General features: G+C 48.5%; 2 protein-coding genes and 1 long non-coding RNA gene across 3 annotated transcripts; 1 reads left to right on the top strand and 2 right to left on the bottom strand.

Annotated features, from left to right (window-relative positions):
* Nucleotides 1–277: 277 nt before the first annotated feature.
* On the bottom strand, nt 278–19,011 carry LOC146362318 (cullin-9-like; the record flags this gene model as incomplete). Its single annotated transcript, XM_084920109.1, has 39 exons — nt 278–1,176; nt 1,257–1,374; nt 1,461–1,571; nt 1,841–1,915; nt 2,042–2,135; nt 2,218–2,381; nt 2,852–3,001; nt 3,074–3,214; nt 3,289–3,537; nt 3,632–3,749; nt 5,432–5,652; nt 5,725–5,930; nt 6,004–6,130; nt 6,232–6,377; nt 6,469–6,622; nt 6,696–6,894; nt 6,969–7,126; nt 7,211–7,393; nt 7,471–7,603; nt 12,556–12,589; nt 12,838–13,023; nt 13,532–13,659; nt 14,103–14,278; nt 14,349–14,444; nt 14,523–14,628; nt 14,710–14,881; nt 15,353–15,443; nt 15,533–15,760; nt 15,831–15,936; nt 16,147–16,235; nt 16,313–16,461; nt 16,546–16,742; nt 16,817–17,007; nt 17,084–17,285; nt 17,490–17,682; nt 17,759–17,971; nt 18,056–18,242; nt 18,593–18,780; nt 18,852–19,011. Coding segments are annotated over 39 exons (6,006 nt in total), but the record flags the coding sequence as incomplete, so codon positions are not given.
* Nucleotides 19,012–20,476: 1,465 nt separating this feature from the next.
* LOC146362316 (uncharacterized) lies at nt 20,477–26,408 on the bottom strand. The gene is made up of 5 exons (XR_014799167.1): nt 26,315–26,408; nt 21,573–21,659; nt 21,317–21,440; nt 20,733–20,843; nt 20,477–20,634 (listed from the first exon to the last, which is right to left on the bottom strand). It is a non-coding gene; the product is annotated as an uncharacterized LOC146362316 (long non-coding RNA).
* Nucleotides 23,639–25,539, top strand: LOC146362317 (E3 SUMO-protein ligase ZBED1-like). The gene is made up of 3 exons (XM_084918645.1): nt 23,639–24,064; nt 24,362–24,512; nt 24,618–25,539. Exons 1-3 carry the CDS (start codon nt 23,760–23,762, stop codon nt 25,062–25,064), a joined length of 903 nt encoding a protein of 300 aa, XP_084774771.1. The 5' UTR covers nt 23,639–23,759; the 3' UTR covers nt 25,065–25,539.
* Nucleotides 26,409–26,726: the final 318 nt, after the last annotated feature.

Here is a 26,726-nt window from a genome sequence, read left to right as displayed (position 1 = left end):
CTACTTCCTTTAAAGCTCACTTGGAGTATAAATAAAGAATGCGCTGAGAGCCCTGCGCGGTTTTTCTGTCACATCTGTTGTGCGCACTTTGACAGCAGAGCAGATCGGACTGACCGCCCATGCGCATGTAAAAATTAGATATCTGAGTGTGACTTCATTTGCCTTTCTAATAACTTTTCTCTTCATAGTATCTAACCAGATTCTTACTCTGGATGGCATTACCTTGGCCTCCAGTAACGCTGTGAGGAACCTTGGAGTCATTTTTGACCAGGACATGTCCTTCAACGCACATAATAAACAAATATGTAAGACTGCTTTCTTCCATTTGCGCAACATCTCTAAAATTAGAAATATCCTGTCTCAGAGTGACGCTGAAAAACTAGTTCATGCATTTATTACTTTAGTAACGTTCCATGAAACAGACTTATTATGTAAGTTTTCCTCAGTTCTCATATATTAGGGTGCAAATACAGCAGAATGCTGATGGGTACAAAACAAGAATGGCACAAAAAATAATTACAGAATAACAGTGGGAGTGCCAAGTATCCTAACCCCGTCTCTCACCTTGTACCGCGCCCCAGGACACTGGGATGTGGATCTTGTGGTTAGTGGACGACCTGAGGAAGTCACGACCTCACAGGTGAAACCTGCAGGGCTCTAGAGTGCGACCAACAAACAGGAAGTGGTCACGTCAGGACGTAGAAATCTTTTTTTAAACTCAGAGCTCGTGCCTGATTTTGACCCTCGCCTGCTTCCATACTCTGAATGGAAATACACGAAGTGAGATACAGAAGTGAGAAAGCGGGTGCAGCTGTGTTCGGATGAAGGAGGACGTCTGTCCCAGCGCCCTCGCAGACGTCCTGAGGTGGCGTTGGATGGCGGTGCAGAGGGTGCGGGGGTCACGGCGGCAGCTCCGTGATGCGGGCTGAGGTGCGTTCCCAGTTCTGTCATCAGAGCCGTGACGCTCGTCGGCTCACCAGCTCGTTTTCAGTTTGCTCTCAGGTCGGTCTCACGTAGACCGAACTGGTTCTGGAGCGAGTACCTGGGTGGAGTGCTGGAGGATGGCGAGGAGGCGCTCCTGGATGCGGCGGATCAGCTCGAGTACAGTGTTCAGGTGTTCGGGTTTCAGCAGCCGCACGCACGAGGCCAGGTCGGTGCACTGCAGCAAAGTCTCGTCTGAGGAGAGAAAACCAGCAGACACACCAGTGAGACCAGTTCACACAGGCCTGACGAGGATCAGAGGATCGGAGCCTCACCCAGCAGGATCTGCAGAGCGTTGGTGTGCAAGTCCAGAGCCTCGGTCTGCTGCTCCATCACGTCCATCTTCTCTGTCTCCTGGTTGTAGTACCTGTACACGCAGGAGTAGGCCAGCACCTGCAGACAGAGCGGAGGGCACAGTAAGGACACGCTCCGACCTCAGCGGGAGCGGCTGAGGAGGAAGAAGACGACGGGGAGGATACCTTCCGAGCCTGAGCGAAGACTTTACAGGCGTCGATGACGAAGGTCAGAGACTTCATCTGCAGAGCCTCATTGATGGACGACACTTTGTTCTCCAGGTTGATGGCAAAGTCCTGCAGACACACACACACACCACCCGGTCTGTCAGCTACTTCACTGTGTGATTAAATACAGCGGCAGCCTTAGCCTGGAGCTATCCACAGTATTTTCAGAACCCTGACCCCTGAGCTGGGCCGGGGGTTTCAGCAGATGCAGGTGTGGGGTTCATTTGAAGCGCCTACATCACCTTGAGTTATCGCATTGACAAATTTATACTTGTGCGCTCTTCGTACTGACTGCACGGCCTGTAGCGGGCCACAGCGGTGCTCTTTGATGGTCATACCTTGGCCTGATGGTGGAAGGTGCATCTCTCGTTGTAATCCTGGAACTTCTTCTCCTGCCGCGCCGCTTTACTCACCTGCAGACAGATAACACCTTTAATGCCAGCAGCTCACCACAGCTGTCCATAAGGAACACAATGTTCACACTGTTTGCTGTTCTGATTGGCTGACTTGTGTAGTCACATGACAGCATGTGGACCAACCATGGCAGAGCAGTTGTAGGAATCTTTGTGTGTTGGTTTCCATGGTTTCAGGCAGCGCCAGCAGAAGCCATGGTTACATTTGGCACAGGTCATACTGAAGAGAGAGGTCATTGACATCACCGTTACCAGCACGTCTGTGCGCGTGCGTGTCTGTGTGTGTGTGTGTGCGTTCGTACTGCAGGCAGCCTTCGTTCTTCTCGATCTGAGCCTGGCAGCTCGGGCAGCGTTTGGAGATGAGCTTGGCGAGGTGTTTGCTCGGAGTCTCCATGCTCATCCCTTCGTAGTAACCGCCGTCGTCCATCCACTGGGACATGTGACTGCAGCTCGCTGGGTAGTGTGCCTGCAGGAGGGGTGGGGGCAGCGGTCGCATGTTTACATATCTGGCCTTTAAACAGTTTAACGCAGCAGCGGTCACCCGAAACCCAGGTGCTGCGACTCCAACACACAGACTGTATAGAGAAGATGGACATGCACCCACTGGTTTCTGTGCTTCGTTTGGTGCGATGAGCAAGAAAGTCACCTGACTATGGAGCCGCTCACTCATTGGCTAACGGGATTTGACTGACAAAGCATCCGCCAACAAGGATGCTCTGCATAATCTTCATGTTTTATTCAGTTAGACCTGGGAGGACCAGATCAGGTGACCAGGAGACTTTAGCCAATCAGACGTCTCGGGAGATTTGTCCCCTGCTTGAGACTAGGCAGAATGCAGGTTTAGGTCATCTTTTTATACAGTCTGTGGTAAAACAAGGTTCCCGTGGGAACTACAGCTTCACCTATAAACTGAAAGCATGTAAGGTGACCTCTGACCTCGGGGAAGTTGCAGCTGAAGCAGGAGGACCAGCAGCACTTTGAGCAGGTCGCCATGTTGCAGACGATCTGATCGCAGCCCTGAGGGTTGGTGCACCACGTCAGGTTGGAGCAGCACTCCACGTAGCCTCTGAGCAGGGCGTTCTCATACTGCGGAGAAGGAGGAGCTTAACACCCATAGACGAGACAGGCAAACCTGAGGGTGGTCAGGTGGTGTGTTACCTTGGCAATGGTGTCCTTGTCAGTGAGGACGCTGAGGAAGAACTGGGAGGTGGGCTGAGCCTGGCAGTCTGTGATTGGACAGTTGCAGTTCATGATCAGGTTCTGCTCGATCCTCGCCGTCAGGTACTCCTGCCAGCACGACTGCACGACACACACACACAGTCAGACTCCTGCCACGTCCACAGCAAACATCAAGAACTGAGAGCGGCGCTGACCCTGCAGCAGTAGTGCATGCAGCTCAGCGAAGGCACCAGCTCCATGCCGCAGCTCCACGGGCTCAGGCACACTGGGCAGGTGGAGGCGGGGCTCGGCGGCGTCTGAGGGTTCAGGACCTTGAGTCCGGCGGCCACGATGATGGCGTCAGGGTCGTCGGTGTACCGCTGCACCAGCAGGTCCACGTTCCACTTACAGTGAATGAGGAGGTGCTCGGCCCGGTCCAGGTCCAGACTCAGCGTCCCCGCAATCTGAGAGGACAGAGAGGTCATCTAACGCACCTGAGGGGGTGGAGACTACGCCCCACGAACCCCTGACCTCACATACGCCTATGCAGCATCTCACCTGTTGAACCGTCCTCTGCATCAGCTGACGAACTTCATCCTGCGTCATCGTGCGACCCATCGAGAAAAGAACGGTATCAAGAACGCCATCCTCAAACCGCCGCGGCACAGGCACCAGACTGCAACACACACACACCTGGAACACTCACACACTGCAGGAGGACTCTTTGATAATCAATGAATACGATTATTTTTTAGTTAATGTATCAGTTTCAGACTCTCCAAACTGGTGCTTTTACTTTGAAAACTCACCTGGTTTAATACAGGTAACACTGACTCACTGCCCCCTCCTGTGGCACACAGTGGTATTGCACCTCGCTCACATCGGTGTTTAACATTCAATCTTAGTTCAGTTTTTATTTCACAGTGAAGAAAACTGGGAGTCATTTCATTGAATGGCTAACAAACATAAAAACCAAAACGCCTCCAGCTCCAGACCATTTAACAGATGACACCGAGACAGCGCCCCCTGCAGACCAGTCTGTCAAATTTACACTGTTTAAAAAAGTAAAGGCGTTTGTGAAGGTTTACGTTCTTTTGAAAGTCTCCGTCTCTGATGGCTCCTTTGTAAAGACTACGACTGTTTGTGTAACCTGTGCTGGAACAGGAGTGTGCGCCTCCACCGACTGCATGGCAGTGTGTGTAATACCTGTATTCAGCATGTGCGCTCCTCACGCTCATTATTATTCAGTTTCTGGTCCTGACATGTTTTGTCTCATTGTTATCGCCCTCACCGACTCTCATAGTCAGAGGAACGTGGAAATGACCCACGGTCTGACAGCAGCAGCGTCTGTCCATCGTTTCATTCTGCCGCCTCTCTCATTCGCGGCGCTGTCAAACGTAAGGGCCGAACCGGAACACGTGCAGCTGATAAACAGCTGAAACCAGCCGCTGCAGGAGAGCAGCTCAGGTCCCGATAACCTCAGTTTAACGTGGACGTGAAGCGCTACACGCAAAGCCTCATTTACCCCACGGAGCCCCGCCCTCAGACACTGACGCAGGTGCAACTCTGTCTGTGAACCTGGGTTGAAGAAATAACAACTTCAAGACAACGACATCATAATGTGCCAACCACACAACGTCATGCGCCAACCTGACAGAAGATGGCGCTACGCCTGTTTTTAAACCCAGGTTCACAGCCAGCGTTACAGCTGTGTGAGAGCCTGAGGGCTCCGTGGGCCTGCGTGTAGCGTTTCACGTCCTCTTTAATCCAACGATGACTTGTACGCACAGAGACGAGCTCTGAAGAATCACTGCAGCTCAGTTTGATCCTCATCAGTTTATTTGTCAAAGGTTTGCTCGTTAATCAGCATTTTAAATCAGAACAAACAAAATCAGCGTTTAAACTTCATTTTCTTCTTCTCTTTAAAGTCGAGTTCGGATTCGGTGTGATGTGAACAGATGTCAAAGGTCAAACAATATTTACAATATCGTGTCTGATCCATTTCAGCAGCTTCGTTTCACAGACGTCCGATTTCTGATCGATCGGCCGATCAGATAAACGTTGAGCCGATCAAAATCAATCGAAATTTACAGCCCATTCGAGTCTGTGGCCTCGTTTGAGGCTGGCAGACCGCCGCAGGCCCCAGCACCGCCCTTTTCTACAACTGCATTCCTATTGGATGATAATAAAGACAAAGTGCTATAAAAAAAAAAAGCTCACGTGAGTGAATAAAATAAAGTCAAAGAAGAAGAAATGAGAATTGTTCTGGTTCAGAAACGCCGTCTGTAAAACAAAGGCGGGGCTTAGCTGAGACTGACAGACTGAACCCACGTGTGAAGTCAGAGGTCGCGGTCACACCTGATGTCGGCCCTGCTGAAGGAGAACTGGGCCTGGCCCTTCTGCGGCGTGGACGGGTCCTCGGGGACGAACTCCACAATGTGCGGGTTCTCGTCGTTGCGGCGGATGCAGCCCTTGCTGATGACGCGCATGATGCAGGATAGGACATCGCTGGTGCTGCAGCTGAAACGGCCCGAGCCCGGCGAGCGCGACGCCTCCTGCTTCTGACACGAGTCCAGCACCTGAAAGAGAGCGGCGCAGGTCAGAGCCTTGACATGCCACCACGGGCTTTTATTTTGAAGGAGGCAGGCAACCTTGAAGACGAGGTTGTCGATATGCATCTCCTTCTCCTGCTTCATGATGTGGACGATCAGGCAGTAGATGTAGTTCCTCTTCCTCTCCAGCGTGCCCGCCGCGTCCTCGTCCATGTTCAGATACGTCTGTTTGGGCAGCAGCCACACGGACGCCGGCGCGCCCTCCTGGCTGCGAGACGCCACCTGCTCGTTCAGCTGCAGCACACCTGATGCAAAGAGATGCAAAGTCAGAAAAGACGGACAGCGGTGCTGACACATGCCGTGTGAGGCGGGTCTGACCTCGGGCGGGGTCGTCCGGGTGGCTGCAGGACAGCGGCCCGCCCTCGCCAATGAGAGGCAGCAGAGCGTGCAGCAGCACGGTGGCGGAGAGGCCACTTGCCTGCAGCAGAGCGTCAACTCGAACCTCCTGCAGACGCACAGAAACACAAACATCACACGCACATCAAACTACGTACTCACTCCTCCAATGCCACAAACGTGGCGGGCAGCGAGACCACGAGGAGCTACCTGCTGGCTGTTGAACTGCAGCAGCACGAACATCTGCAGCGTAGAGACGTGCAGCGTCCAGCCGCCGAACTGCAGCTCGGCGTGCCCGAGCCACGTCCACTGCACCCGCCGAGGCTTGGAGTGGCTCAGACCGTATATGGACCGACCTGCAGACAGGAAGTAATATCCGTCAGTTAGCGTGAGGTAATACTGGTTGCTGTTGGAAATAGGGATGCTGATGTGGGTGGAGGTGCTCACTGTGGGTGTAGAACTGGGTGAACTGGTTCAGGTAGGAGCAGAGCTCCAGGGGGAGGTGCTTCGCCGGCTCGTCCAGGTAGCAGAGTGAAGAGACGGCCCAGCAGCGCGGCGACAGAACCAGGACCTGGACCTCCGCCTCCTCCTCCTCCATCACCTGCAGAAACAAGGACACACAATGAGACCCTGCAGGCAGCGATGGGTACCTTGGGGCGGGGCAGACATGCAACCTGGTCGTGCTCCTGCAGGCTGCGGTGCAGCTGCTGCAGCCGGTACAGGTGGAACTCCTGCTGCAGCTCGGACGACTCGCTCAGGTTCTTCAGCATCTGCTGCGGGAAGCGGCTCGGGAAGCAACTGCCGATCTGCTCCGCCACGGCGTGCTCCAGCCACACGTTCCCCTGAGCCAGCAGCCGGTCACCCAGGTAGTACCTGCACAGAGCGAGAGACGGTGAGCGTTAGAAACGCGGGACGCTCGGCGCAGCACGGTGCTCGTGTGATCGCACCTGTAGAAGTGCTCGAAGGTGCTGGCGAGCTCCAGGCCTGACAGGAAGAGCATCGGCTCCAGAAACTGCTGCAGCCGCTCCAGAGTCTCCACACAGCCGGATGCCATGCCGCTCGCCTGGATCATCTGATCGATGTACTGAGCGAAGCGCTCGCTCACCTGCGTGCAGCAAACACAACAACGTCACACCGTGCACCGAGAACACGAGAGCTTGGACGGATGCGCAGCGGCGCAGGCACTCACGTGCATAGCTCTGAGGATGGAGAGCTGCAACAGGGCGGCGGAGAAACCGTGCCGCAGGGCAAGGACGAAGGCGGTCTGCTGGCCAAAAAGCTCCTCCATGGTGTTCTTCAGCCGAAGGTAGAGCCGCCGATATCGCTCCACGAAGTCCGGCAGAGTGCAGCTTGCCTCCAGGAACTTCTTCACCTGAGGGGAAGGAGTCACGTTTAGCTCATTAGCATCTAAACCCTCAAACAGGAAACAACACTGAACAGCTGACTCACCTGGCGTTGTACCACTCCCTGCCAACAGAGGGCGATGCCCGCGATGCTGCTGCTGCTCTTCACTTTGGGTTTGGCTGAGGACGATGAGGAGGAGGAGGTGGAGGCGGCTGCGGAGGCCTCTTTCTTCTTCCATCTGCAAGAAGACGACATTTCAGACGTCGGATTTGGGGAGCGCATGCTCGCCGGCGATGAGTGACGGGGAGGTGAGATGAGAGCGCGGCAGCCACAAACGAAAAGTGAAGCCGAGCGTCGGTCCTTCTTTTCCCACTGAAAAGAAACTGCGTCAGGGACTGACAGGAAGTAAACAAAGAGCGGCCCAACTGAAGGAAAACGAGATGGAGGACAGGCTCGTCTGAAGGAAGCCGAATGTTTCAGTCGGTTCAGATGAGGACGAGGAAGGTCGCCGGGCGCCGCCTGCTGGAGGCGTTTCTAACAAAAACGGGTGCTTTTGGGCTGCCTGTCAGACTCCTCCCCCAGCATCAGCAGCTACAAACATCATGTTTCAACAGCCAGCAGGGGGCGACACCAGCTTCCTGCCCTCATGTGGACGCATGAAATGTCAAAGCGTAAAAACCAAACTAACAGGGTCCGACTGCAACGCCTCCGCCCTCTCAGGAACGTTTTAATCGCCTCTGCTGGTGAGGAGGGGGTACTGCACCAAAACAGAGCGCCATGCCACCGTTTAAAAACCGGAGGGTTCACTTTAAATCCGACTCACAAATGCACCACAAACAACAAGCTTCACCTCCTCTCAGTATGTTCTGATCTGACGGACAAACAGGAACAGGCGATTGTTCAATGCTGCGAGTCTTTGATGTTTCCTTTGTGAGGTTTTAAACAGCAGACGTGTAAATTCAATGCAAATATTTGATCTATTCGTAACACAGCTGTTCACACCGAACGCATCACTGTGCACAACGAATGTGTGGCATTTATTTTTCAGATCAAGGTTGATGTTTCAGATACGTATAAACACATCTGACCAATCAGATGTATAAACACATCGGATTGGTGCTGTTGCTCAAAACGCACGCCGGTGCTGAAGACAAACAGTGACACCGACCCGTTTTACCGCAGACGTTCACCTACACCTGCTCAGTGTCACTCAGGTGCCAACAGGAGCTCAAACTGCTGACATCCTGAACGTCTTAAAACCATCACGAACACCCTGAAACATTAAGAAACCAGCGTGAAACCATCCAGCTTCAGCTGCAGGATCAAACCAGGAACTCCTCACTGCTGCTGCCTGCCTACAAGAGCTGCATGAACCCAGAATCTGTTTCTTCCTTTTCTGGTTTAGTAAAGTTGCGACCAGCTCGTCATCGCTTCATGTCGATTCCTTTTTTTGTTTTTGACGACGCGCTCGGCGAGTGCAGGTCACAGAGCAGTTCACATCCCGAAAATATTGAATTTTGTGTCGATTTCTTGCAACACGTTCACTGTGACGGCCTGGAGGTTCCCGACAGTCATGCTGAAGTCTTTAACCCTCTGGGGTCCAGCGTGTAATTGGCTGTTTTTGACTACTTTTGATTCTACCTCTATATTTCACCTTTAAAAACTGTTTATCTTGCCTTGTTTGGTATCGTTATTTTCAGCACCACCTCAGATATTTTTTGAGTTTATTTTTTCATTTTGACTATATTAGCACAATTGATCTAAATTCAGACAAAAAATTCAAAATCAGAGTAGAAAAAAGTTATATTTTACTCTAAAACCCACAAACATGTTTAACGAATCATTTTCATAACTTGAAATGCAAATAGAAATTATACATTTCTAAAAATTATGCACAAGTTTTGCAAACAACAAAGTTATATGGTACTATTTACCTAAAAATGCAGCCAAGGCCTCAGGCGTGTCTTATATAACCATTTACATCTATTTACAGAACAATCAGGTGTTCTGCATCAAATGAGAAGGCACACAAATTATTTGTGCCTGTCCAATAAACTAGTTTGTGTTCAGTATAAGACAGAGGAGAACACCACAGGCCTAAACCCTGCAGGTCTGACAGCAGGAGGTGCATCAGTCCAGTTTACACTGGAATCTGCCTTTGACGGCTTTTTTGGAGCAAATATGAAGCAAATATTCAGCAGTATAACTGACACACAATATAAAACAATGACTACACAACACACTAACTACAGCCTCCAAACACGCTAAACGTCACTAATCATTTTTTGATTGGCTGACATGGTAAACTAACACCAATAGGGAAGGGCTGTTTTTTCTGTTTGCTAGCGCTGTCCGTGAAAATGCCGTTTTTGCCGTTCTTCCCGCTGTAAACTGTTTTGTTCAGAAAAAAACATCGCGTGTATTTTTTATCATAACTCTGGTTTTACGTGGCCCATCGACACAATTCAAAAACTGGTGTATAGTTTGACATCTGCACTTTCGACTAGAGCTGGGCGATAGAACGATAACGATATGTATTGCGAAATAACTTTTTCTCGATAGAAAAAATTAAACTATTGCGATAGGCCTCACCGCTCTTGTCCTCTTAAAAAAAAAAAAAAGAACAGCCAATCCAAATTAACTAGCGCAGAGCCGAACCAATCACAGCCACAGCGTCACGTCACGTGACTTGTTACGTACAGCACAAGTGCCAAGCCGCACACGTGTATTTGTTTGGGAAGCAGCCAGCCGCCGTGCCGCCCGGGTAATGGAGGAAATGAGTGTGCTGACTAGAGAAAAATCAACCGAGAGCGTGACCGAAGGTTACCGAAGAGAAAACAGATGATGGTTCCAATGCCGGAGAGACTGTTGAACGGAAGAGCCACAGAAGTTCCGTAGTGTGAAGGTATTTCGGCTACTTCAAGTCTGACAAAAAACAGAGTAGCGTGCACTGTAAATTGTGCCGAAAGCAAGTCTGGAAATACAATAAACTGGTGCATGCTCAATCTCTGACTGGAAGCGCTAATTCGTCATTCGGCTTTTGTCAGACTAACGTAACTGTTAAAACTGTTTGAAAAGCTAAGCTATACAACAAGGAGGGATTGAGAATTTCCTTTTAGTTCTCAGTTTATTTGATATTGACAAAAGTTAGTCAATTTTGTCTGTTCTTCTGTAAAACAAACTAAGATTTATTTTTAGAATTAATATTTTGTTTCTAAGTGGAATTGACAATTTAGTAGCCTGTTTTGTTTGTTCTGTTTTGAAACTTAAACGCTTTAGCAGCTGCCTTTTGTGTAGTTTGCAATATTTGCCTTTATTTATCTGAAAAAGTCTCATGTTCCTTAACCCTTTAAGACCTACCATAGAACAAAGTCCGCCAGAGCTTATATTATATTTTTACATGCTGTAGTGCCATTTTTGGGAGCATTTCAACTTGATATACATCAATACAACCACTATAGCCCAGATTTTAATAATATGTCTGCATTAAGTGCATAGTAATTACATAAATTGCAAAAAAGTGCAATAAACTACAAAAAAATTGAAAATCGTTTTTGTTTTTTTAACATATATTTCTAGTTAGCGAAATTTAAGAGGCTTATCCCTCAAAACTGTAAATACAAAAAAGTTGCACAAAATAGTTTCTTACCACAGGAAATTTGTTTTGAGTGTCTTCATAGTTTTATTTTTGAAATACACCAATTTTTATATACTGCAGGAAAAACCAAAATAAATATTATACTGCAAATTTGCAAAAAAGCAGCATATGCATCAAAATAAACTATTTCCAGCAGTGCAATATGAGTCCTAAGCATCCCAGAAACGACACAGAAAGTCATAAAGTCAAAGAAAACTTTTAAAAACACCAGAATAGGCTCATGAGGCCCTGATGGTAAAAAACTACATTTCCGCAAAATGACGTCACTTCCGGTTTCGGGCAGGTCATGGCGGACATGCAAAAGTTCGCGCTGACGTCTATTCCAACGTAGGAAGTGTTACAAACAGCTGATCGGATCGGCAAAGCGTGTTTCTGGAATATTATGTTTTTGTTGCTGCAAGCGCTTTTTATGCAGTTTTTGCAAAGCTGTATGTGGAAGGAAACTGTGACCTAGGACAAGCTGATGGCACAAGATGTAAGTACAACTCCTCCGGTTTCATATGCAAAAAAAATTATTGCGCTAGCTTACGTGGTTGCAGAGCTACCGGGATTTAAAAATAGTTACGCAAAACAGAGCGTGCCCGCTCTGACCGGCTTTAAAGGGTTAAGTACATCTACCCTGTTGAACTTATTATGGGAAATAAATATTTAAATCAAAACAAGCTGTTGATTATTTCACATTTTACTTGTGAGCAACGGCACATTTAAATCTTACAAATATAGTTATTTGGCTTATATCGTGATATATATCGTTATCGCCTGAAATGAAAAAAACATATCGTGATATGAAAAAATCTTATATCGCCCAGCTCTACTTTCGACCCAAGTTGAAACTGAGACTCAGAGTCGCTGCATCTTGTAGCTGTGTCGTCTTAAATTGGTCATGTGATTTTGACGAACCGGGGTGTCCGTCGACCCCAGAGGTTTAAGCTCCGCCCAATCATCAGCTCTGTAGGATGTTTGAATGCCGACAATGATAACTAAAAGGACGACACGAGATCACTGTTTTTATGGAGACTGAAATCTTTTTAAACTCTCCCCATGACCGACCTGCGACGGCGTCCCCGTGGCCTGAATGGTGGGCACTCACCCTCAGAAGGCGTCAGGTTGAGTCTGCGTTTTCTTTTGTTCGGGATGAAATACGACGGCGTTACGGTCCAACCCGGAGATGGCGGACGAGCTTGCGTTTTGCTTTTGTTTCAACGGCAGGAAGAAAAGTGAGATCGGTCCGACTCATGCCGACCCTGACGTGCACTTTGACCCCTTGGACCTTCAAGCCCAGCTGTTTTTTTGGAGTCACAGGTGAGTGTGAAGCACGGCTGACATCAAGCAGCCATCATCACCCTCACTGTGAGGTCACTTAAACTGTCCTCACAGTCACCGTGACAACGCCAGACTCAGACAGGATGGCAGATCTGAGACTGCGGTCGAGGTCAGATAAGAACGCTCGACCTGATTGGCTCAGAGAGGAGGAGGGAGGAGGAGCGCAGCTGGACCCTGAAACAGACGTGGCCTCTGAACTTTGCTCTTACTTACTCTTCAGCTCTTTGATTCTGTTGAGACCTTCTGGAGACAAAATAAACTCCTTTAAGTTATTAGCATCCACAAAGGGTCAAAGGTCAGCTTTTAAACACACATTGCTCCTGAAACAGAACTTCCTGTTTGTATCATCAAAGATCCTCTGACCCCGACCACCACTGACACCTAAAGACAAACTAATGCACTTTAATCCCAGGATCAGACAAACCCAACAGGAAGTCAGAAAAACACGAGGAAGCTATCACAAAAAAAGCCACGAACATGCTCCGATTCACTGGATTTGACGGGCGGTTTGAGCTCCTCGCCGTCCACTTGGCTCGTGTCCACGTGGACCAGCAGGTGCGTGAGCCGCCTCACTCGGGAGTTAAAGATGGTGGCCTGACTCTTACAGCGGCGAGGCGCCTCCGAGTTATCCAGATATTCACTGAGCAACCAGGACAGAGGGCTGCACGCAGAGGATTCTGGGAACACACAGACATCGGGCCGACAGACGGTCCGCTTTAACGAGGTCATAAAATAAAACATTAGAATTCAATAATTAATAATCTAATCAACGAGGACGACCTGCGGCTGTAACGGGAAAGGAAACCATGTTTCTACAGACATGAATCCAAACGCTTTGATCAAATCAACAAACACAGAAAACTAACCTCAAAATCTCCGACAGACATAATACAGCAAGACAACGTGAACAACTACACACAAAAACCACAAAAGATGTATTCATGAAGACACCTGTGTGTGTGTCTCTGTGTGTGTGTCTGTGTCTCTGTGTGTGTGTGTGTGTGTGTGTCTGTGTGTGTGTGTGTGTGTCTCTGTGTGTGTGTGTGTGTGTCTCTGTGTGTGTGTGTGTGTGTCTGTGTGTCTGTGTGTCACTGTGTGTGTGTGTGTGTGTCTCTGTGTGTGTGTGTGTGTGTGTGTGTGGCTGTGTGTGTCGCTGTGTGTGTGTGTGTGTGTCCCTGTGTGTACCTGTGATGCTGTGAATGACAGGGGTGATCAGAGCCTCCCAGCAGGTTCGACGCAGGGCTTCGGCCTCCTTGGCGTCCGGCAGGAAACGATCGGCAAACATCTGCTCATGTCTTAGAGCGCTGTTCAGTCTAACCACACACACACACACACACACACACACACACACACAGACACCAGTTTTTCCAGATACTTGTACTTGACTAGATGCAGTAACAGAGTACTTACTAGTACTCTAACAGTATTTTCAGTGAGTAGTTGTACTGCAGCCGTTCATCGTCACGACTGAAACGCCGTTAGAGCGGCTTGGCGAGTTTCTCGTGGTTGCGCAGACACGCTCACAGCGAGCTGGACTGTCATTGGACACGCCCACAGTCTGAGTACATGTGAACGGTTTGCATGTAAAACTTTGTGCTCTAACATTTCCTGCAGGCTTCTGCGTCCATTACAGAAAACATCATCTTTGCTTTCTGACACGCTGTACTTTACAGTACTGTCACGTCATTTTAATAGTATTTCCTGCAGTACTTGTACGTGCTAGAGAGCGGCAGTACTCTGTATGCAGTATTCATACTTGTTGAAGAGCTGCAACAGCTGCGTCTTGTCCTCCATCACCTCCTGACACCAGGTGTGGGCCTTGGTGCTGTAGAACAGGTAGGTCCGGCAGCACAGCTGCTCCTTGAAAACGGGCCAGAACGTCGGCTTCGGACCGAGAACCTCGAAGCCGTGGACGCGGGTGTCGACACCGCCCTGTGACAGAGAGGGAGGGGTCAGCGAGAGGACGGGAAGCTGAAGGAAGCTGACGTGAACTCGGTCTGACCTTCTGGCACCGCTTGACCCTGATCTGGACGATGGGCCAAAACCGGGTCATGTTCTCCAACAGAACCACGCGGCTGGCCGACGGCGGCACGTTCACCTGCGGAGATGCAGACGAGACGGGTGAGGGAACGCTCTGAGCGAGCGCAGCACGAATTGTATGGAGACTCGCACTCACCGTGTTGAGCTCCGTGTTGATGTTGGTGGGCTCGTCTCCCCCCAGGACCAGAATCCGGGCCGCCATGTAGCTCGAGTCCTCGCTGGCCACCAGGATGGCGAGTTGCCTGAGCGGAGACACAGACTGTCAGGTGTCAGCGTTACCCGAGTGGCGGAAGGAGACAGCGAGGAGCTGGGGTCCCGCCTACCTGATGATGACGCCTCTGTGCATGAAGATGTTGATGAAGTGCGAGCCAGTGCCGCCGTTGGACTCCCAGTAGGTTTTCGGGTTCTTGTCGGTCAGCTTGTTCAATCGATGGTGATTGGACGACACCTCCACCTTCTCGAAGCATTTGTCCGCCTTCAGCTCCGCGCTGGACCCTGGACGCAGCACAGACAGTTAGAAGCACACCTCCCCCAGTGCGCCAACAGCCCCTCCCACTGCAGATTTAAGGTAGAAAACCACCACCGGAGGGCAGCGTGAAGCGGCTCTGCTCACGGAGCTCAGCGAGCTGTGAAACCAGAGCGACGCCGATTATCAGCAGCCTTTGAGGAAACACACCACCTGATGCCATCCTCCACCTGTGACACTCAGGGCTGGATTTAAATCAGCACCAACAATAACACACACACTGTATATAAAAGATGGACATCTATTCTCCAACCTACGGTGAACACTGAGGGGGCGGCTCTGACTGTCACACTGCATGCTCATTGGTTACTGAGACGTCAGTCATGAGCGAGCTAAGCCCGTTTCGCACGGCGGCGGGTGGCTGCCACGCCTGACACTCGACCAGGATTGGACGTTCACTATTCTTTTGTTTTGCGGTGAAACGTCAGGATTTAACCAACCTTGGCACAGATTCCTGAGAAACACGTCGAAGAAGGGAATGTTGATTGGCTGGTGGCTGCGGCGGTGCTCCTCGATCTGCCCCAGCACCATCTGACAGGAAACGGGAAGACGTTGCTTTACGTTTGCTTTCAACCGAGCCAGGATCGTCTCCAGGTGACAGAAGCCCCACCCCCGTGTACCTGGATGCATCCTGCGAGGACACTCGTGGTCATCTTCTTGTAGAGGCTGGCGTACTTCTCGCAGTCGGTGATGAGGCCTCGGAGCTCGGTGACCAGCAGCAGGTTGGTGCTGTGCTTGTCCAGCGCCTTCACCAGCGCCTCCTTGGTCCCCAGGCGGCACATGACCACGGCGTAGTCTTTGTTCAGAGACGCCAGCCGGTACAGGAAGCGGATGAAGAGCTGCACCACCTGCGGGAGGAAGCGGGAGGTTAGCGGATGTTGGCAGCTTTACCTGTGAGCGCGCTCGGAGCTAGCTGACCTCTCTGTCATTGATGAAGGCCGTCATGGAGGACAGGCAGGGCTCGATGCTCTCGTGCCACGGCAGCACGTCCTCCTGGTAGTTGTCCAGGAACTTGTTCAGGATCCTGCGGGAGCGTAAAGAGCCAATCAGACAAGAGCATCCTCATCAATATTAAACATATTACATCCACTCAGGAAGAAGCTGCACAACGTGACTGAGCTATAAACGTGTGGCGGCGGTGGGAGTGCACACCCCTTTACCAGCACCTGTTGCACCTGAACACAGCATTTTGATCAATCATCATCAAGGTGAGCAGGGTCAGAGGTCAGCATACCTGAGGATGGACAGCTGGACGGCCCGATCGCCTCGGTGCTGCTCAATCAGACGGTCCAGGTCCTGGTAGGTGTCCCGACTGTGAGTCACCTGCACGGAGACAAGACCCGGGGTTAGAAAACACACCTGCGGCGCGTGCACGTGTGCTCATGCGTGCGTCACATCACCTGGCTGCGCTCCTCCTCCAGCTGTGAGGCGTCGTCACACAGCAGCTGCTCCAGCGTCTGGATCACCTCCTTGGTGGCCGTCATCTCCTTCAGACTGACGACCAGCATCTGCAGCTCCGTGTCCTTGAAATCGAGCTGCTCGCGGCTCTCTGAGCGCGCAGGTTAACGAGCACGAGTTAAAATTAGCACAAATCTGAATGGACTTTGGCGGGAGTGATCCAAAGCGTGCGTACCTTTGCTCTCCAGCTTGTGCACCATGGAGATGTGGTTGAGCGCAATGATGGCGAGCATGGTCTCGGCACGGGACAGACTCAGACACTTCTTCAGGACGCTGGTGACGTTGCAGGCGACCAGCTGCTCCGCGAGGCTCTTGTGGTTGGAGATGAGCATGATGATGACGAGTAGCCTGTTCCTCACCGACGGCACGCAGCTGCACAGAGAAGGCAGTGTCAACGCGGCGAGCACACGGCGTTAACTGTACTCGCCGACCCAAAAGTCACTCACCCTTTTGTGGTCAGCATGAGGTCGATGGCGGCCGGAATGGCGTCCAGCAGGCCTCTGGAGCCCTCGGGCGTGGCCGAGCCGATGCTGGCAAAGATCTCCAGCATCATCTGGGTGCCTGACTCGGAGAGCGGCGGGCTGCTGCCTACGCTGCGCAGGTCGTGTTTGCTGGCGCCCGTGATGACCTTCAGAGTCTGAGAGGGGGAGGAGCCAGTCAGGAATCATTTCACAGCAAAGCGGCAGATGAGCAATGAACAGAAGTTTTCTCACCGCCAGCGCCAGCTGCTGCACATGCACCACGCCCGAGAACTCCTGCATGCAGGACAGGATGGCTTTGACCCCACCCTCGGTGGCGAAGGAGACCCTCCACTCGTACTTGAGCATGAGGAGGTGGGTCAATCGGAGCGTGTTGACGACCACGTCTTTGGAGGCGGAGCCGAGCAGCTCCACCAGCAGCTTCAGCACTTTGTCCCTATGAGAGTAACACGCCGTCACCTTCTACTTCCTGCCAAACACTATCACAACCAGCGCCCGCCAGCGCAGCAGGTCAAGTTTTTACGGTAACGCCACAAAGAAATAAGGCAATCTGACCGCGTTTGTGACGAGACTCCGCCCACATACCGAGGGTGAAGGTTAACATCGGGACGACACAGGAAACCGTTTGGCGGTGTCTCACCGTACAGTCTGGGCCGAGTCTCTCCTCGTGGAGTCCTTCTCCTGCGCCCCCTCCACCAGCCAGGTGAGGAAGAGGACGGCGTCGAGCTGCTGGGCGTGGTCTGAGCTCGACCCGCCCTTCTTCAGGACGTCCACCACCTCCCCCAGCTTCTCCAGCACAGTCTTCTTGCCTTGCACCCATGGGTTGTTAAACACTGCAGGAAGAGAACACAGGTGAGTAACAGCTCGCTCTGATACCTGAACCAAGTCTGGAACAGGCCCCGCCCCCACCTTTCATCTTGTCCTCCAGGTCGTCGGGGTATTTGCTGACGTCCTCTGTGGGTAGGTCACTCTCCGTCTCAGAGTTGCAACAGCCAGAATCCACAGGAAGCTCTTTCTTGGCCTTTTTGGAGATGGAGCCCATCGCTGAGGACGAGGAGGTCGAGGCAGACGAGAAGCCCTGCCCTCCTCCGCCACCTCCACCCAGCCCGGACGAGCTTTCAGCTGCAGAGACGCACAAACGAGCACAGTGAGACAAGGGTGTGTCGAGGACGCGCCTTACGAGAGGCGTGTTGTTTGTTTTCTTACCCAGCAGCTCTTCGTCCTCTAGGCTGGCTCCGCCTCTCTTCAGGTAATGTTTGGTGAAGGCGTGGGAGCACAGCAGGTCGCCGAGGCACGACGACGGCAGCTTCTGCTTCAGGTAGTGCAGCAGCTTCTTGGCCACGTCTCCGGGCACCGACAGGCCGATGAGAGACAAGTCGTCCAGCTCCGCCTCCTGAGGACAGACGTGGTGACAAGCAGGCTTTTCAAACCACAAACCCAGATCACATTTCACCGCTCAACGCAGACAAGCCAGGCGGCCGCCGTCCCGCCCTCAGGCTCAGGCTGCTTTGTACCATGTGACTGGGAGGCGCCCTCGCTCACCGTCGCCGCGATAAACTCTGCAGACTGATTTTTATTTTTAGAGAATGTTTCAGCTTCTCGCGCAGCGACTCTTATCAAAGGACATCAGGTGATTTAGCGGCACTCTTATGTCACAGGCAGCTGACGGTCAGGTCCTCTCACCGCAATGATCCGCCTCCCCGCGCTCTGACTTTAAAACTCAAAGACGAAGGGGTCTCCTACCTGGTCGTCGAGGCTCTGCAGCAGGACGCCGTTGACCTCCTGCTGCTGCTTCGGCTCCAGTTTCTTGATGAAGAAGAGGATCTCCCACCACTCGGCTCTGCTCAGAGTGACCGGCTCCATGTTCAGACCCTCGGACAGGTAGGGTAGAGAGTAGAGACCGGGAGGCTTCGAGAAGAAGGTCTGGCTCACTGAGAGAAGAAGAGACGTGCTCAGACTGCGGAGGAAAGCAAAGGAGCAGCGGACGGTGCTCGGCTCTTACCTGCTGAGAGTTTGAGCGTCTCTGTCAGCGAGGAGGCCTTCTCCTGTGTCTCCTTCTCGGCCTGACTGCTGCTGCCGCTGCCCAGGATCTCCACCGTGTGCCAGTGGACCCAGTAAGTCCTGGACAGGGAGTTCCAGTACACCTGAACACAGCAGAGAGCGGGTCAGAAGCAGACTCGGGTTCACGCTGATCCGAGTGCAGTTTCTAACTCATTCAGTTAAGAGCACGAAATGTGGATGCACCTCCGTGTACTCCGAGTGCTTTTATTCTGAAAGTATTCACAGCATTAAGCAAGCAAGCAATTTATTTATATAGCACTTTCAGATCAGCCCCCAGCTGAACACAAAGTGCTGAACACTTGACATGCCAAACGTGATACATTGAACATGTTAAAGAATAAGAAAAATAATAATAATAAAAAAAATTAAAATGACATTTAAAACAATAATATTGACACAAATAGCAAAAACAATAATAAAATAGTATAAAATGATAATTAGAATCACATTTAAAACAATAAAATCAGGGTCAGACTGTGTCATAAGCCAAGGAGTAAAAATGGGTTTTAAGACGTGTTTTAAAAGTGGACAGTGAGGGGGCCTCTCTAATGTGCTGGGGCAGAGAAGGCCCCGCCCACTCTGAGCTTCCTCTTGGACCTGGGTACCTCCAGGAGCAGCTTGTCAGCTGACCTGAGAGACCTGGGGGGTGAGTAAGGATGCAGAAGCTCAGAGAGGTAAGTTGGGGCAAGACCGTTTAAGCATTTAAAAACAAACATGAGAATTTTAAAATGAACTCTAAGATATACAGGCAGCCAATGGAGTGAGGCGATGATGGGAGTTATGCGCTCTCTTTTACGAGTTCTGGTTAAAAGTCGTGCAGCAGCATTTTGGACCAGCTGCAGACGAGAGAGAAGACACCGACTAACTCCACAATACAGCACATTACAGTAATCCAAATGAGATGGAATAAAAGCATGGGTTACTGTTTCAAAATGCGGCTGAGATAAAATAGGTCTTATCTTTGCCAAGCGCCTTAAATAATAAAAACTGGACTTGACAGTAGCCCTAATTTGACTGTCTAATTTAAAATCACTGTCAATCTTTAAACCCAGGTTTGTAACAACAGGTTTAAAATACTCTGCCAGGGGTCCCAAATCAATAGCGGAGGGTTCACATGGTCCACTAGGACCAAACAGAATCACCTCAGTTTTGCATGAATTACAACTTAGAAAGTTTAGGGACATCCAAGATTTAATGTCTTCTAGAGATGCTAGAAGTGGCTTAATAGAGAAGTCATCTTTCTGCTTCAGAGGCAGATAAATCTGACAGTCGTCAGCATAGCAGTGGAAGGATAATCCATGCCTTCTGAGGATGGTTCCCAGGGGCTGTAATTTTTTTTTTAGTCGCACCACTGAAAAATTTGGTCGCATTTGCGACCAAATTGGTCGCACTCTAGAGCCCTGGTCTAGAGGAGATAATAACAATTTTTTCATAGGATGGAAATCAGACATAAACACCATCATCTTTCAAAAAGACATCAAATACTTAAGGAGTGTGATGCTATGAGCTCAGTGCAGATATCAGTATGCTGATATGGTCACAATGACAATGTTTTAGATCATACATACAAGCAACACGAGGTAATATCTAATTGTTCCAGTGGATAAACCGCTCATTTACCCAGAGTTCTCTGCAGGTCTGAGACTGAAGTGCGGCTGGTTCTCAGAGGGATGACCTGCCAGGCTGTACTTCAGCGTCACACAGCCCTCTGCTGCCTCTGAGCTCTGACACAGAATTACAGTGTTAAACCAATTTCATCTCTTCAATGGAAAATAAATAATAAAACAAACATTACTGTAATTGTTATGAGTCATTGTCTTACTTTTGGTTCCTGTCAGTCCCTGTGATGAACTGAGCGTGACCTCCTCCTTCCTTGGCCATCCCATTGATGAGAGCAGAGCTGGCCCCTTCCCCAATCCCAAAAGAGAAACACCTGCAATACAACAGCTGTTTTTAAGACACACAGGTTTGGTACGCAGCACATGTCATCATCTTTTTCTTGTTTTTCATGTGAGAGATCTTCTTCACCAGATCGATCACTTCTTTGGTGTTCCCCACCTCTTCATCAGTAAAGACAAACAGCCAGAGAGGAGAGTTTACACACATCTACACAAGCTGAAACACAACTCTCTGACAGGTATACAAGTATGCTGTCAGTAAACTGTTTTAGTAAAACGACATAAGAGAAGCAAGACTGAGAGGAACAGTAGGAGCCACTCAACAGATCAACTTGTATATAATTAACAGATTATATAAGATATGTTACAAGTGATACGGGGCTTGGTTCATAGTTAACTTACATGTTGGAATAATGAATGATTAAAAAGATATAATAAAGAATGGCATCATTAAAGTGTGTGTGTGTGTGTGTGTGTGTGTGTGTGTGTGTGTGTGTGTGTGAGTTACCTGTTTAGGCTGAGTGGGAATGCAGGGCTGACCGTAAGTATTTTTGAGGGGCTCCAGGATCTCTGTTCCTCCAAGATCAGCCTTCAGAGCCTCCATGGTCTTCTCACTATACTCTACACTCTTACTGCCATGACAAACACACAAGTGAGATCAAACATAACATGTTGTCTAACAGCAGGAAAGATATCTTATCACACATTTACAGAAAAAAGTGACAGAAAACTGATATCACGGAGATCATATGAATACAACTGACGGGAAGATGTGTTCATAAGTAGACCCAAAACTAAATGTTGGAATAGCAGCCCATTGGTAAGCTCTTCAACAGGAGCAGAGGAGAGTCCTGAAGGGAAGAGAGAAAAGATGGTGAGGCCACTGTGTGAGAGCAACAATTTTACAAAAGATTTGAGGAAATATTTTGTAACTCTAACACCACTTTATGAATACCCTGGCACTGCTGATGTGAGTATTACTCATATTTTCAGATCGATTCACTAAGAACACTAACCCTCCACATGAAGCCATTTCATGTGTTTCAGAGAGCCTGAAACATTCTCTCCTGGAGCCACAGCTGGACTGGCCATCGGCTACTGATGGTGATTTTTCATTTGGGCAGATGCTTATATTATTATTATTATTATTGTAACCGTATAAACAATGAAAGGTGGTGGATTGGCCAATTGGTCATGATCGACTCTGTGCTGGCCAATTACAGCCGAGGAGGTCAAACTTTAAAGTTCCATATTGAAGTGAAAAGGAACGCGATTTGTCCCATACTTCAAGTTGAATGAAAATCGACACAAAGCTGGAGTTATGCTGTGTCTTTATGCTGCACAGCTGCCTCTTCTTCTATCATTCTCTCCCCATCTCTCTCCTGTTGCTACTTCAATCATGATCAGCCGATCGGCTTTTCTGTCGCAAGTCCGTCTCTGTTGTTTGTTCATTGCCCACTTTGCACCAGAAAGAGGAGACCAGCGGATAAACAACAGCAGCACATTTAAGCTTGATAAGCTGTTGTTAGAATAATTTAACATTACTTTCTAGTATCAGCTGACGTTTGCTGGAGCCACAGCCGTGCTGGTCATGATATTGGTTTGGATATGTGGTGAGAGGGAAACATGAAGATGTAAAGTGCCTGCTGCCCTGCCTCTTTTGATGCCATACTATTTGTTCAGCGTTCACAGCCCACACCGCCTGTGGCCTTTACATACATCAGTCGGGGCCCTGCAAAGTATGCAGTCGCTGTGAGATCACTCTGTGCGCTCTCAACAAGATATAAAGCACGCAGTTAGGGGTGGGTTTAAAAAATCGATTCATCCATTAAAATAGATTCTAACTGGAATAAAACGATATCGATTCATTAAATCCTGAAATCAATTCTTTTATATACATATGTAGTTTGCCGCGTATGAAACTTGCAAGCGGTTAACATGAGGAAGTCACGCCAGAGTTAAGTGACCTGGACGCATGAACCATCATGGCTACTCCCGGGAATGTGCCACCAAGCCTAAAGGCAGATGTCTGGCAACACTTTGGATTTAAGAACTGTGAAGACAGTGAAGAGCCGGACAAAAGCAAAGCCGTATGTAAGATGTGCAAAATGGAGGTAAAGCACTGTGGAAATACCACAAATCTCAGAAATCATTTAACGAGGCATCATCCAGATATCCCGCTAGCAAAAACGGCCGACACCAAGCAACGCTCACTCGAAAAGGCATTTGCAGTGAAGTTGGCATCCACTTCTCCACGTGCCCAAAAAATAACCCAGTCTGTCGCAACTTTCATATGTAAAGATATACGTCCGTACAGCGTTGTTGAAAATGATGGCTTCCAAAACCTCACTAATACGCTAGAACCACGCTATGTTTTACCAACACGCAAACATTTGAGTGAAGTGGTAATCCCAAACATGTATGAAAAAGTGAAATACGATGTTACAGCCTCACTCAAGTCAGCAGAGAGAGTCGCTATAACCTGTGACAGCTGGACATCCAGAGCAACAGATAACTACCTGACTATCACCTCACACCATATCGACCAGGAGTGGAGACTCGTGTCTCATGTCTTACAGACAAGAACCACTGAAGCAAGCCACACAGCAGTTAATTTATCTGAAATTATGTTCAAAGCAATCGAAGAATGGGAGCTTACAAACAAAAATCCAGTCATCGTAACTGACAATGCTGCAAATATGGTGCGAGCTGTGGAAATAACGGGCTGGTTGCACATTGGTTGTTTTGCCCACACACTCAATTTAGCTTCACAAGCAGGACTGAAAGTTCCAGCTGTTGCTCAGCTGCTTGGCTGAGTGAGACCCATAGCATCCTTTTTTCATCGCAGCACTGTTGCAAGTGGCAAGCTTAAAGAGAAGCAAAAGATACTGAATCTACCTGCCCATAAGCTGGTGACTGATGGGGTGACCAGATGGAACAGCACGTTGGACATGCTGGAACACTTCCTAGAGCAACAACCAGCAATCTCTGCAGCTCTACTCTCACCTGAAGTGAGGAGAAGTGACAGTAATCTCTGTAGTCTTACAGAGGCTGACATAACTGATGGAGAAGATATAGTGAAAGCTTTGAAGCCGCTGAAAGCAGCCACACTGGTTATGTCTGAAGAAAAGTCCCCGACCCTTTCCATCATTGCACCTCTGCATGCACAGCTGCTGGAGAAGATGATCAGTGTCTCTCACGACTCCTCACTGATTAAAGACCTCAAGACTGCTGTATACGACAACTTGAAGTCAAGGTATGTTTATGAATTGTGTGTATATGCCATGAATGAGTGTAACTGTATGGATGCATGTATTACATGAAAATTCTTACTATAGTGAAAAAATATATATATTATAAAAATGTTAGTTAAGCCCTCTTGTCTAGTAATAGGCCTTTTGATTTTATATCTATCTATCTATAGATGTTTATATATAAATTATGGAAACAAAGTCGTATATTAATGTTTCTGATCTTGCATGAGTGTATGTAACCATGCACATGTATATCTAACATAATAAACTGAGTTAAATGTGCAAAATCTCTTTTCAAGATATGTGGCCCTAAAGGACAAGCTGTACATTGCATCAGCATTAGATCCTCGCTTTAAGGCCCTGCCATTCTTGTCCAAAGAGACCTGTAACAACACATTCTCTCAGTTGGTGTTGGGAGCAGCAGGTTTGGAGAACGTGGACACAGCTATTGTGAGTTACAGAAACAAAAACAAAAAATTATTGGTTTTTTTGCACTACTCGAGTTAGAATATAAATAGTAATTTCTTTATTAATTAAGTTTTCATTTTTCTACAGCGACAGTCTGATGGTGACACATCTGAGGAAACTGTCCCTGACATCTCTCTTGGTGGTGTTGATGAAGTGGATTATGCCCCTCCAATTAAGAGGTCAAAGGACTCTGCATTAATTTTTCTCCTTGGGCCAGCCTACTCAACAAAAACATCAGCACCACAGAAAACACCAACTCAGAAGGCAAAGGAAGAAGTGAATCGATACAGGGACGTTGAGCCTGTTGCACTTTCTGAGGATCCTTTGATCTGGTGGAGGGACCGTGAAAGGGAGTATCCTCTTTTGGCTCTACAAGCAAAGCAGTATCTTTCCATACCTGGGACCAGTGTTCCTTCTGAACGAGTGTTTTCAACTGCTGGTGACACTGTTACCGCACAAAGGAGCTACCTGACTCCACAACATGTAGACCAGCTTCTCTTCTTGCAGAAAAACCTTACAGTCTCAAAGAAGTGAGAGGGTAGTTATAAATAAGGCTAAATTGCATGAGTTTCACAGAGGTTTTACAATACCGTTCAGTATGTTTTCATTTTTTGAAGTATTTTAAAAGGCAGTTTTTCATTTTCTGATCGGTTAGTTTCTGTCAGTTCACTTGTACACGCTGTGTTATCCTGTGTGTCTCCAAAACACAATAGTGGATTTCAGAAAAGCTGTGTGAGACACTAACAGCAAAACTATTTCTCTGAGGTTTTACTGATGTTTACAAAAGATATGTTCTATTTGCACTGGATCCCTGATCCACTTGAAATGTATGTATGAAAATAAATATATACTAATGTTAATTAAAAATTACATTATTGTAACTGCTTTAGTATCTGTTCTTAATTTTGAAATTTATATAATTCATTCACAAGGCTTAGAGGGTTCTTTTGACAGTACATATACAAGGTGAATTATCATAATTTTATATATATTATGGTTCATATAATAATATTTCGAAATGATTCAAAATTGAATCGAAACGAATCGAATCGTGGATCGAATCGATTCTAGAAATCAGTGACGATACCCAGCCCTACAGGCAGTACCACATATAAACAGAACCACAGCTATAGAGTGAGATTCTTGACAAAAACTAAATGTAGTATTTAGCTGCTTTTGAAATAGGAATAAAGTCTAATATAGTCTAATATAAATATTAATATTTCTTAAACCCCTGGCATTTAACAAAATAACAGAAAAAGAGATGCTTTAACAACTTAGTGTAAAATGCAGTTTTTGTATCACTACCCCACTCTTCCACAAGTGGGGTCAAAAATGACCCCAAGCAGTTCCTGTGGAATCTGCTATGAAACTTTCATTCTTAGTAACTCTGGCTGACCAACTTACACTTCTGATGGATCAAGAATTCGTTTTTACACAGTAACATACACGATTTATTGTCAGGGCTGCACATAAGTGGTCCGCAGGTGTGCATTCGCTGTCAAAATAAAAGTATTCCCGGAAATTCAGTGAATACACGCTTCTTTTGCGGTGGAGGAACACCTAAGTAATTGCTTACGGAGCTTGCTTATTCCACATATTTAAGAGTTCTGAACAAATGTCTGTCCTCCTCCAGAACATCAACAATGGATGCTTAGATGCTCTCGCTGAGCTCAAATACACATTAACACTTTGAACATTTCTAGGAAATAACAAAAATATATTTTAAATAGCAAATCTCAAAAGTATAAGTGAGGGATGCTTGTTAACTCAAGTTTTACTACCTGGATCCTGGGTTGGCCGCTAACAGTTTCGGGTGAGTTCTTGTCCACAGCAGCAGCAGCCTGACCATCCGCTGGAATTTTCCGACACAGCTCCACCACTTTCCCCTTTATATTTCCATTGGCTTCCTCAGTGACTCCATATAAAAAAACAGTCTTGCTGTGAGGAGCTACTCTCCATTTCATAGAGAGACTTTTTCGCAGCTGGGGACTTGGAAACTCACAATGCATTGAGCGTCGCCGGATTCAAGGTGCTAGCTTACTCATAACAGGCCATGTTGCAGCAGATGGCCGCCCCTCCCTGAGCCTGGTTCTGCCGAGGTTTCTTCCTGTTAAAAGGGAGTTTTTCCTTCCCATTGTCGCAAAAGCGCTTGCTCATAGGGGGTCATATGATTGTTGGGTTTTCTCTGTATCT

This window comes from Perissodus microlepis, chromosome 22 (genome assembly GCF_051167445.1).
Source record: "Perissodus microlepis isolate ML-2025 ecotype Zambia chromosome 22, ASM5116744v1, whole genome shotgun sequence".
Taxonomy (NCBI): domain Eukaryota; kingdom Metazoa; phylum Chordata; class Actinopteri; order Cichliformes; family Cichlidae; genus Perissodus; species Perissodus microlepis.
The sequence above is the reverse complement of the archived record's forward strand: the minus strand, read 5'-3'. Positions and strand labels throughout refer to the sequence as shown.

Coding starts and splice junctions, on each gene's coding strand:
- LOC146362317 (XM_084918645.1), top strand. CDS start 23,760: ATGCTGGAACACTTCCTAGAGCAACAACCAGCAATCTCTGCAGCTCTA. Junction 24,065..24,361: donor TACGACAACTTGAAGTCAAG/GTATGTTTATGA, acceptor TCTCTTTTCAAG/ATATGTGGCCCTAAAGGACA. Junction 24,513..24,617: donor AGAACGTGGACACAGCTATT/GTGAGTTACAGA, acceptor ATTTTTCTACAG/CGACAGTCTGATGGTGACAC.